Source organism: Melospiza melodia, chromosome 1 (genome assembly GCF_035770615.1).
Source record: "Melospiza melodia melodia isolate bMelMel2 chromosome 1, bMelMel2.pri, whole genome shotgun sequence".
Classification (NCBI taxonomy): domain Eukaryota; kingdom Metazoa; phylum Chordata; class Aves; order Passeriformes; family Passerellidae; genus Melospiza; species Melospiza melodia.
In genome coordinates, this window is record NC_086194.1 from 160214887 (window position 1) to 160226906 (window position 12020).

Here is a 12020-nt window from a genome sequence, read left to right on the forward strand (position 1 = left end):
GAGCCGGGGAGCGAGCGGAGGCAGCCGGCCGGGGGCGGCACAGCCGGGCGGCGGGCAGGTGAGGCGGGCCGGGGGCGGGGAGCGGCCGGGCGGGCCGGGGGCGGCAGCCCTGCCCAGGCGCTCTGTTGGCGGCGGCTGCCCCGGCGCGGGGCTCGCTCCGGCCGCAGCAGCCCCGGCCCAAGTGCGAGCGCGGGGCGGGAGGGGACGGGCTGGCCAGCGGCCCCAGGGCTACTGTCGGGGCGCTGCCCGCAGTGGCCGCTGAAGGCGGCGTTCCGTGCCGTGCCCTGCCGGCGGGTTTCCCCTGCCCCGACCCGGCGGCTGGCGATGAGCGCTGAAGCGGAGGGGCCGTCGCGGGCGGACGGTGCCGGCGCGGACAGCACGAGGTGACGCTGCCTCAGGTACCGCGGCTCCTCCGGCATCCTCGCGAGTGCGGGCGGCGCTGGGCTGAGCGGCACCGCCTGACCTCCGCCCAGCTCCAGGCACCGCCCGAGGCAGCGGGGACGGCGCCGTGTCCCTGGGACGGTGGCCAGAGGCAACATTCCGAGCCTGGCGGGGCAGCCTTCTCTGCAGCCGTGTTGTGGTTTTGATCCTGGAGAGTGTGGGCTGCTGCTGGCAGCTACAGGATGAAGTCGCCTCCCTGCTGCATGTCTCTTTCTTCCCAAGCATCCTTGGAGGAACCGGGGAGTAGCACATCCCTGGGTTCGCTGGAGTCCAGTGTTTTCTCTAGTGAGGAAGAGCAGGGGCCCCTGCTCCAGAAGGTCATTCCCTCTCTGGACTGCTTTACTATCAATGTAGGAGGCAGCCGCTTTGTGATGTCCCAGCAAACTTTGTCTTGCTACCCTGACACCCGTCTTGGCAAACTGGCAGTAGTGGTCTCTGCTGCCCGGGACGTGGCTTCTGGCCTCCTTGAGCTTTGTGATGATGCCAACCTTGTGGAGAATGAGTATTTCTTTGACCGGAGCTCACAGGCGTTTCACTACATCCTGAATTACTACCAGACAGGGAGGCTGCATGTGATGGAGCAGCTGTGTGCACTCTCTTTCCTGCAAGAGATCCAGTACTGGGGTTTGGATGAGCTCAGCATTGATTCCTGCTGCAGAGACCGGTGAGTTGTGGGAAGATGAGGCTTCCTCATCTTGTGGATTGTGGGCTAGATGAGTTCCACATCGACTTGCATTCAGATGAGAGATCCAGCAGTGGGGATAGGTGAGGTAGCAGGAAAAGTTGTGTGAGTTGAGCCCTGAGTGCAGTGGATGGGTGTCAGAAACGGGAGATGTGTTGGGTGAGGTCACAGTTACCACTTGCTGTGGAAAAGGTTGCTGGTGAGGTCAAGATAGTGAGACAAGAACAGGAACAGGGTCTGGGATGTCCTGTAGTGGCTTCAAACTGGCCCTGGAAGCTCAAAATTTTGAAAAGGACAATGCCAGAGATGAAGAGGGTTGTGAAAGGAGAGATGCCCCTTCAATCATTCAGTTTAAGGTTATCATAGAGGGATTGGATGTGGAGTCAGACACAGTGCTAGGAGGGTTTGGATCCTGCCCACCTGCACTTTAATTTTGAAGGATTTCCAAATCCAAGCTGGAGAGGCAGAAGGGGGGCTGGTCACCTGCCAGGCTGAGTGTGGGTGGCATGGCTCCAGGAGGAGCCTTGAAAGGAAGCCATCGCACGTGGATGTAGCAGCTTACAGGGAGGGGGCAGCAGCAGCGGGAACACGGCTCGCTGGAGACAAATTATACCAGGCAGTTTGGGAACGAGGTGGGCTTTGACTGAACCACCCCCAGGATGTTTCTGTTAATTCTATTTGCAGTTAATTTCCCACCATATTCAATGTTACTGGTTTTGGTTTTTTAGTATTGAAGAAATGAATTTTCTAAAGAGGGTAACTGCTATTTAGCTATAGCAGTTATGTCAAAATTATTAGAAAGAAGTAATACCATCCCAAAAAGATATTAGAGGTATCCTACCCTAGTATGGTTTAGTTCTTCAGCTGAGAAGATTGGTTTTCAAACCTTTCTTCCTTTTCTGGTAGGTGTAACTGAATGCAGAACACAGAGCTACAGACCTTTTGGACATATGCAGGACTAACTGTATTGAAAACAAAATTGTACAGCACCTTTGTCTAAGGCTTGAACTTGGCAGCAGTCAAAAGTAAAGATACGAAAGAAAAATATTTTTTTAGTGTACTTTGAGTGTTTATGATTGACAAAATTCCACTTTAAATATACTCTTACTCTGACAAAACACTATATATTTACAGTCTGTAAGTTTTACTCTGTACAAATGTTTGTCCACTTTGTGTGAGAGCCCATATATCTAAAGAAAGATACCTTGTCATCCTAGTGTGTATTGATCAGAAGTTCACCCATGAACTGTGTGGCTTTAATTATGCCTTCAGTTTTACTATTAAAAAGTATACAGTGTAATAAAAATAAAAATGGCATACAATTAAACAAATTGAGAACTGTTTAAAAACAGAGGATCTGGTTGTGCCAGGATTGCTTCTAAGAACTCGTGTCAGTCGTGCCGCAGATCCTACTGTGGTCAACATGATCCATGTAAATAAATCACTCTCAGTAAAATTATTCTGCATATAGAATAAAATGTGTCACTGATGTGAAATGGGGTAATAGCAGTATATCATTCAGCAGAAACATGCTGCAGGGGCTCAACAATAAAAGCCATATGCTTGATATTAAGGTTTTCTGAGCTCACATAAAGTAAACTTTAATGTGTATTCTTCTGACTTGCATAGTAAATGATAAGACAAGCATCTGCCTATTGGCATTCAAAATCTCTTGGGGGGTGTTCCTGGGCAGGTACTTCAGGAGGAAGGAGCTGAGTGAAGCCTTAGACATCAAGAAAGATGCAGAAGAACTGGATGCCCAAGATGAAGAAGAGGACTTTTCTGGTAGCCTCTGTCCCAATGTCAGACAGAAACTTTGGGAACTTTTGGAAAAGCCTGGCTCCTCTGCAGCAGCCAGGACGTTTGGCACCTTGTCCATGGTTTTTGTTGTTGTGTCAATTGCCAACATGGCCTTGATTTCAGTAGAGCTCAGCTGGCTGGCCCCAGCCCTGCTGGATGCCCTAGAGTACCTGTGCATTGCGTGGTTCACAGCGGAGTTTGTCCTGAGGCTCCTGTGTGCCCGAGATCGGTGCCGCTTCCTGAGGAGTGTGGCAAACATCATAGACCTCCTTGCTATTCTGCCTTTCTACATCACCCTGCTGGTAGAGAGCCTGTGTGGTGGTGAGAGCTCCCAGGAGCTGGAGAACGTGGGGCGCATTGTCCAAGTGCTGAGACTTCTCAGAGCCCTGCGGATGCTGAAGCTGGGAAGACATTCAACAGGTATGTTTGGCCATGGCTGTGATACTTCTCAATTTCACTGCCTGCAATAGTTGTCCTGGGCACAGTGCTCCATTTTGTGTGTGCATTGCATTACACAATCCGTTAGCAGTAATGGCTCTTGAAGATCTTACTTCTGAACATTGTAATTGAGTGATAAGGGCCTTCTCCAAAAATTTTTAGTTCTTCATAAAGCCTTGCATATTGTTTGCATTGAACATTTACATAAACAGACCTCAATGTTGCATGCTGTAAATCATCCACCAGTCATTTATAGTGTGATAAAGTTTAAAACATAGATATCTGTTGGTTTTATTAGGAAAGAAGCAGAGATCATCAGCCCAGACTTTTTGTATGTTTCAAGGTCCACTAATGACAGCTGTCGCAATTTTGTTTGTTTAAAATCATATGTAAAGAATGACATCATGATTTTGTCCATGTCATAGGTCCTGAAAACAACCACAGTGGAGAATGTGTCAAGAAAACTGTTTAAAACCTTTGGAGGTGATGTGTTGAGGGGCTCTCTGGCCCCATGGAACCCACTGGTACTCCAGTGGTATGAGGAGCCCATCAGGGGCTGCTTAGGCAGGGGGAGCTGGGTGCAGGGCAGAGCAGCAGTGCCAGGTTCAGCCAGCATTCACCAACTGGTCTGGGGCCCTTAGTGCCCTGGCACTCCTGACAGGTGATTGAACAGCAAGCAGGGGTGGGTGTAAGGTGAAATGCATTTCTGTGAACCATCTTGTTTGCTCTCTCTGGTGAAAGGAAGGCATAAAAGTTAACACAGTGGGGATTTATCAGAGAAAACTGGAAATCATTGGAAAGTGTTGAATTTCCTCTTGCATTTCCCCTGATTTTATTACTTCTTTGTGGCATGTGCATGCCTGGCTGTATGAAAGAATAAAAACTGTCTTGGCATTTTCAAAATTATTTGATTATGTACCTACCTAAATCAGTGGAGAATATGGTGCTGAATTTTACAGAAGAAATGTTCAGCCAACACTAGCAGCTTTGAAAAAGTAAATCCTAATAGTAAATCATGATCTCTGTCCTGCAATATTAGCTGTTCTGAAGACAGTGATGATCGTTCTTGAAAAGCACCCAATGTGCCTTTTCAGAATTTCCAGCCATGAAGCAGGAATGGTTTGATGCCTGTCCATATTTTTGGAGAGCCCTCTCTGTAAACTGGCCCAAATTCTGCAGGAGTTACAGTGTGCTTACAGCAGCAGAGTGTGTCTTATTTTCGTTATCACTTAAAGGTAGCGAACCTGCCTGCCAGTGCCAGGGAGTATCTTTGTTACTACTCATAAGCATAGTCATAGTGGTTTGGGAAACATCTTAATCTGACTCTCTGCACTAGCTTATGCCTATACTGATGCATAACAGTCCCTTAGAAAGCAGTTGAGAGAAAGTTTGTAATGATTCAGTCTGGCAATTTTGCTTCATTACAAGTTTTGCAGGGTTCGGTAGAGGTTTTTTGCAATGCTTTTACCCACTTTTGATGGTAGTTGTAATGTGAATGCCATCCTCTCTAACTGTGTTTTGAAAATAAGAAAAATATTTTATCTCTTCAGGGCACTTTTGTGCTGACTAACAAAATGGTCATACAATGGTCAAGTTAAGTTTCCAGGTTACTGCAATTTACTCATACAGAGTGAATGTGTTCATCCTGTCACTCAGTTCTGTGGCTCTATCAGCTTGAAATCAGATGTTTCAGATATTTGTATAACTGCTAACTTCAGGCAGACATACTTTCAAGGGTGGTCTAAACACTTAGGTTTATATATTCTTAAATTAATTATTCCATATTTACCACAGTTTACATCACAATATTGAGTGATATTGAATTTAATAGTACCATGTCAGGTAAAAGTGAATTAATTTCATAAAAATATAGTATCGTGGTCTGGAGGTGTGCTGTCTTCTTTTTACTGGAATCAAAATGCCAGTTTCAAGGTACAAGAAGCAACACATGTATCAATTTAAGCCACTTGGAGCAGTGTTACAATCATTGTGTTACTTCTTTGGTAGGTCAGTTGCTGCCTGCTTAGTTCCAGAGTGTTAAAGCCAATCTGTATGACTTAAATGTAGAAACTCGCTGTTTTGATCTCCTGTCCAAAGAAGTGTGTTAATGTGCTTCTAAATACATCCTTTACCAGAGCTCCTAATACAAGATGAGCCCCATATTTATCATGCATAGAGAGCATTCTCCTTGCCCATCCCTAGGCAGTACTGATAAACCTCCGTGTTCAGGGCAGCTCTCGAAGCTCTTCTTGCTCTCTTGCCTTGGATCTGACAGGTGCCTTCCAGTGAAGCTTCTCTCCAACTTCCTACACTCTCAGACCTGACAAAGCTTCAGGCACTGCTCAGTTGTTTCATGTGGCAAGATGAATACAAGAGCAGAAGATTTGTGTCTGAAGCCAGCAGCTTCTCTTTCACCAAGGAGGGGTGTTCACAGCCACAGGGAGAACATCTGTGTGGTACTTTGTGGAGCCATAGCAAGGCTGGGATCACAACAGCAGCCTGGCCCTGCTGTCAGGGGCAGGAATGAGTGAGGCGAAAAAACATCAGTTCTTTTCTTCTCTTTCAAGAAATAGCAACTTAACCCTTTCTGTGGGACAAGAACAAGAATGAAAATAAGAAATGAAAAAAGTAATTTCTGCCCCTTTGGAAGCTGAAGCCAGCTCACTTGAGGGATGTGATCTTAAAAACACTCAGGCTAGACTGGTGTGAGTGTGCAGCTACTTGTGCTAAGTACTGTACTTCATCAAGGAACCACTGAGAAATCAGTAGTACCTCTGTCCATAAAATATGTAGCTAGAGGGCAAGACTACTTCTCCAACATATCAAAATTATGTATTTTAGTAACTTCAAGAAGAGAACTGAAGCTGCATTTGTCATGTTCTCAGATGCTCCTCAGCTGTTGCCTTGCCCCAGGACCATGTTTCCAGGGACTTTGCTGGTCTCCTATGGGAAGCACATACAGAGGGACTTCTTGAGGAGAAGTAGGGTATGAGCATCTTACTTGCAAAGGCAATGAGCATGTCTTTGAGAGAAGACCATAGCATATTTAAGGCTGTTGTGCCTCTAGAGTCATGTAAAGTTGAAACTTCAACACTTTTTGTGTTAAAACGTTACAGTTGTTTAAGCGCTGTGTAAACTGAAGCTTCTGATTATCAGCTTGTATTGCCAAGTCACTTTGGACAAAAAAGAGATAGAACTTGACCTGCATGGCAGAAATGCTTCCTCTTCCTCTTAGCAGAGCTGAGGCTGCTTGCCAGCCTCACACCAACTCTGTTAAAGCACCTTAGCACCTTCCAAGCATGAGTAACCAAGCTGTCACAGCTCCTGGCAAGGAGTTCTCATGAGAAGCTGTAAGACTTGCTGAGGTGTCTGTGCTGGAACAGCCCTAGTTTGGCCATGTGCCAGGACTCAGAGACATTTTTAAAAGGTACAAAGTAATACAGTAGTATACTTTATCCATGTCATTACACCAACTGATTCCCTTTAGAATGAGTTGTGGAGTCCAGTAACTTCTCTGATTCATGGATTTGCCTAGTAATGTTTCCTGACTTCATCTAAAGACATGAAGAATTATATCTTAATTTTAGATGAGTATACTAGAACTAAAAATAATAAAAAGAAAATATCAGACCCTGAACAGTTAGAATAACTAACCATAGAAAAAATTAGAATGTCATCATTGTGATACAAAGATTTAACAGTTACTCTTCTGCCTTGTTCAATAGGAAGTTTCACAGGGCAAGGGCTCATAGGGTTCCTTGGAAATGAGAATTTGATCTGAGTCTCTGCAATTATCTCACAGAGCTTTTGCTCTGCTGATATTAGTGTTCCCAAAATATGAAGGCAGTCATATTTACAGAGAAAAGATTGCACTGATATATCTTATTCCCTTTGTGTTAAAGATTTTAGATCATTGTAATAAACATTCTACAGATCATAGTTATAGTAATATAAGATCTCAGTATGGGTAAGTTCTTTACTGGAGTTTGTAGCAGACAGCATTGGAAGAAAACTCCAACATTGCCTCCAAACTCTACTGTGTAATTCCAGTGTTTGCTGTACATAAAACTTCTAAAATCCATTAAACCTGCAAGGGAAAAGAAAGCCAAAAGCAAGAAATGTTAACATCTTGTAGTTTGAGACTGTCAGACAATCAAATTGCCTATAACAATAACGAGCACATGAAGTCTGCAAGCAGAGGCAGAGCCTCAGTAAGCTGTTTTGCAAACACCATTTTAGTGAGAAATATACCTATGAAGGGTAATTCATAAGCATTATGTTTTTCTCATTTATTAGAGAAAGCATCTCACATTTTTTAAAGAACAGCATTAAAAACTAATCCAAAGTAATTCAAAAGATAATTTCAGTCTCCTATGTGTCTCAGCTGAATTGGTACCCTGTTATCTTCCTTCTTTCTTTTTGTGTGCAATATTTATCCATTGCACTATTTTTGGATTTACTTTCCTGCTCGCTTTTGTGGGGCAGTCTAGCCTTGAAGCAGTGGCTCTAACAGGAATATAGGGGGTTATGGAGAGTGGTCACAAGCTCATGGGCAAAAGGACTGATGCAGAACATAGTCAATTAACAGGATTCATGCTTGCATTGAGAAGATATGCTTTGCTGCTTGCTTTTCTACCTTGAGTTTGGCACAAGTGCAGCTTTTACTGGAAAATTGTTTTGTTTTGATGTCTACAGTGTGAGGTAGCTTGGGCAGAAGGAAGAAAGGTCAAAGAGAGTCTGTGACAATTACAAAAGGATTGAAAACAGTCCTCAAAGAAAAAGTTATTGAGTGAACTGGACTGGGATCTCAGTACTCACACAGCAACACTAATTTGGTAACTAAGGGATCCTAGATCCAAGAGAAAAATATGACATTGGCTGGAAAACAGAGGCTTGGCACATTTAGTCTCCAAATATAAAGCAGGTGTTTTTAGTGTGTTTTTAAGTAGTTTAGACTGCTGCTAGATCTTCTCTTATAGCCAACTCATAAATCAAGATAGTTTACTTTGTCTAAATCATATGTGTGCATAGTTCAGATGATAAGTAATAAGAATTCTTATGGTCTGTATTAAGAAAATACGAATGATGTCAGGTGTTCAGTCCCTAACACTGTGATCTATTTCTGTAAATCACTTTTGCTCAGCTTCTGCTTAGAGCAGCACCTCTTTTTAGCCTACCAGGGTCAGCGCCTCATCAGACCAGTGGAGAGATGTGGTGGTCAGAGGCCATTATGAGCATGGTGACCATGAAATAAGAGTGTTTTCAATTCATGGTGAAGTGAGGAAAGAGGTCAACAAAACCTCTCACATGGATTTCCAGCAGGCAGGACTTGGCCTGTTCAGGACACAGGTTCAGAGAGTCCCTTGGGAAACAGGCCTTAAAAGAGAGGGCTCCAGAATGGCTGGACATACTTTAGAAAGAAGTCTTAAAGGCTCAAGAGCAGGCAGTACCAATGTGCCTTAGGGCAAGCCAAGGAGGAAGAAGAGCAGCCTGGATGAACAGGGAGTTTCTGCCAGAATTCAGAGAAGATAAGAGAGTTGATAACTTTTGGAAGAAGGAAAGGAACTTGGAAAGAGTACAGGGATTTCATTAGGTCATGTAGAGAGAAAATCAGAAAAGCAAAAGCTCAGCTAGAACTCAATCCGGCCACCAATGTGAAAGGTAGTAAAAAGTGGGTTTATAAATACATTACCAACAAAAGGAGGGCCAAGGAAAATCTCTGTCCTTTATTGGTTGTGGAAGGGGGATAATATTATCACCAAGGATGAGGAGAAGGCTGGGGTACTTAATATCTTCCTTGCCTCATTGTTTAACAGAGAGTGGATATCCTCATGGCAGCCAGGCCCTGAGCTGGTAGACAGGGATGGGAAGCAGAATAGACCCCTGCAATCCAAGAGGATGTAGTTACTCCCCTGCTGTGCCACTTAGACACTCACAGGTCTATGGGGCCACATGGGATTCATCCTAGGGTGGTGAGGGAGCTGGCAGGATGGCTTGTCACCATGCTGGCCATCATTTATGCCCTCATTAACCAGGGAGGTGCTAGGTAGCTGGAAGCTAGCAAATGTAATGCCCACCAACAAGAAGGGTCAGAAGGAGAATCCAGGGAACTACAGCGCTCATCTTGGTGCTGGGGAAGATTATGGAGCAGACGATCTTGAGTGTCATCACATGGCATGTACAGGACAACCAGGGGATCAGGCCCAGCTCTGGGCTTAGGAAAGGACAATTGAGCCAAGGCTTGATCATCCTGATCTTTTATGACTACATCGCCTGCCTAGTGGATGAGGGAAAGGTTATGAATGTTGTCTACCTGGATGGCAATAAAATCTTTGACACTGTCTCCCACAGCATTCTACTGGAGAAACTGGAGGCCCATGGCTGAACAGATGCACTCTTTGCTGGGGTAAAAACTGGCTGGAGGACTTGCCCCAGGGAGTGTTAGTGTATGATGCCACATCCAGTTGGTGGCCAGTGACTAGTGGAGTCCCCAAGGCTCAGTATTGAGACCAGTCCTGTGTAATATCTTTTTTGATGATCTGAATGAGGGAATTGGGTCAGTTTGTGGATGACACTAAGTTGGGTGGAGGAGTTGATCTGCTGGAGGATATAGGAGGGTTCTGCAAAAGGATCTGGACAGGCTGGATAGATGGGCTGAGACCAACAGTATGATGTTCATTAAAGCCAAGTGCTGGGTTCTGCACTTGCATCACAACAGCCCCAGTTGCAGTGCAACAGGCTGAGGGAAGAGTGTCTGAAAAGGATCTGGGTGTGATGAGCCAGCTGTGCCCAAGTGTCCACAAGGGCCCAGGCATCATGGCCTGGGTAGTGTGGCCAGATGGACTAGGGAACTATTTATCACCCAGTACAGAGCACTGGGAAGCCTCAAATCCTGTATCCAGTTCTGGACCCCTCACGACAAGAAAGACATGGAGGTGCTGGAGCACGTCCAGAGAAGGGCAATGAAACTGGTGAGGATCAAGAGAGTAAATCATATGAGGAGTGGCTGAGGGAACTGGGGTTGTTCAGCCTGGAGAAAAGGAGGCTCAGGGGGAACCTTATTGCTCTCTACCTCCTACCTGAAAGGAGGGTGTAGCCAGATGGGGTCAGCCTCTCCTCCCAAGCATCAAGCAATAAGAAAAGAGAAAACAGCCTCAGGCTGTACTGTGGAGGTTCAGGTTGGACATCAAGAAGAATTTCTTCATGTAAAGGTTGGTTAAGCTTTGAAATGGGCTGCCCAGGGAAGCGATAGAGTCACAGTCCTGGAAATGTTGAAACAACTGGATGTGTCACTTCGTGCTATGGTTTAGTCAACAAGATGGTCTTGAGTTAAAGATTGGATTCGATGTCCTTGGAGGTCTTCTCTAATCTTACTAAATGTGTGATTGTCAAGACATGGTCACCCGCATTCAAAGAAAATATAAATCAGTCAGCCTTTAAGTAAGAAATTTTTTGCAAAGATATAATGACAGCTACATGAATCAACCCACTGACAGCATTTCTTATCTTTCAGGCTTGCGGTCCCTTGGGATGACTATTGCTCAGTGCTATGAGGAGGTTGGCCTTCTGCTTCTTTTCCTCTCTGTAGGAATCTCTATATTTTCCACTGTGGAGTACTTTGTTGAACAAGGTGTGCCAGGCACAACTTTCACAAGTGTACCTGGTGCTTGGTGGTGGGCAACAACTTCCATGACAACGGTTGGTTATGGTGACATTAGACCAGACACTACCATTGGTAAGGTAGTAGCCTTTATGTGTATACTATCAGGAATACTGGTTTTGGCTTTGCCAATAGCTATAATAAATGACCGTTTTTCTGCCTGTTATTTTACTCTGAAGATAAAAGAAGCTGCTCTTCGGCAGCGTGAAGCTTTAAAGAAACTCATGAAGAACTCATCCAGCGATTCAAATATCAACGTGAATTTGCGAGACATATACGCACGCAGTGTCATGGATATGTTGCGGTTAAAAAGCAGAGAGAGAGCAAGTACAAGGAGCAGTGGTGCAGATGAATTTTGGTTTTGACTTGGGGTGTGATGATTTTTGGTTTTGGCTTTCAAGTTATTTAACCTTGTGTAGCACATAGACTACTTCAGAAATTTAGTATTAAATATCTCTTTTTTTATTATTTGCCACACAGTGTATTTACTTTTCCAGGTGGAGTTTTACTTACTTGGACAGACTGAAATATCTGTTGTATACAAAAGGCAGAATTCATAACATGGAATCTCTCAAGGAACTCTAAAACCTGCTTTCAGGACTGGATCGTGGTAGGTGAGATAGGAAATAACGGATCCATAAAAGTAAAACAATGATGCAAGCATTTGTCTAATGTAAATCCCTACTAATGTATCATAATAAAGTCTTGGTGAAAATTGCTACAGTGTTTTGAATTTTAAACATCTAGTTTTTGTATTTGCACTTGAATAACAAAAGTCAAAGTCATTAAGGAAAACTGAAAAGGCAAGTCTAAGGAAGTGAAATATTGATTAAATTTAGGATGACGTACCTATAACTAGCTTAATCTTGATCCCCTTTCTTATCTCCATCTTCAGTCATTCTGGGGTAGCATGAGAGTTGGGGGGAGGGAGGAGGGAGTGGGTTTGGAATTTCCTCATTTGCAGAGATGCAAAGGGCTACCAGATACATAATGGATATT

At 44.5% G+C, this 12020-nt stretch overlaps 1 protein-coding gene across 1 annotated transcript; it reads left to right on the forward strand.

The window, feature by feature from the left end:
• The first annotated feature begins 268 nt into the window (after positions 1–268).
• On the forward strand, positions 269–11740 carry KCNV1 (potassium voltage-gated channel modifier subfamily V member 1). Its single transcript, XM_063173406.1, has 3 exons — positions 269–1105; positions 2817–3343; positions 10875–11740. Exons 1-3 carry the CDS (start codon positions 624–626, stop codon positions 11384–11386), a joined length of 1521 nt encoding a protein of 506 aa, XP_063029476.1. The 5' UTR covers positions 269–623; the 3' UTR covers positions 11387–11740.
• The last annotated feature ends 280 nt before the right edge of the window (positions 11741–12020 follow it).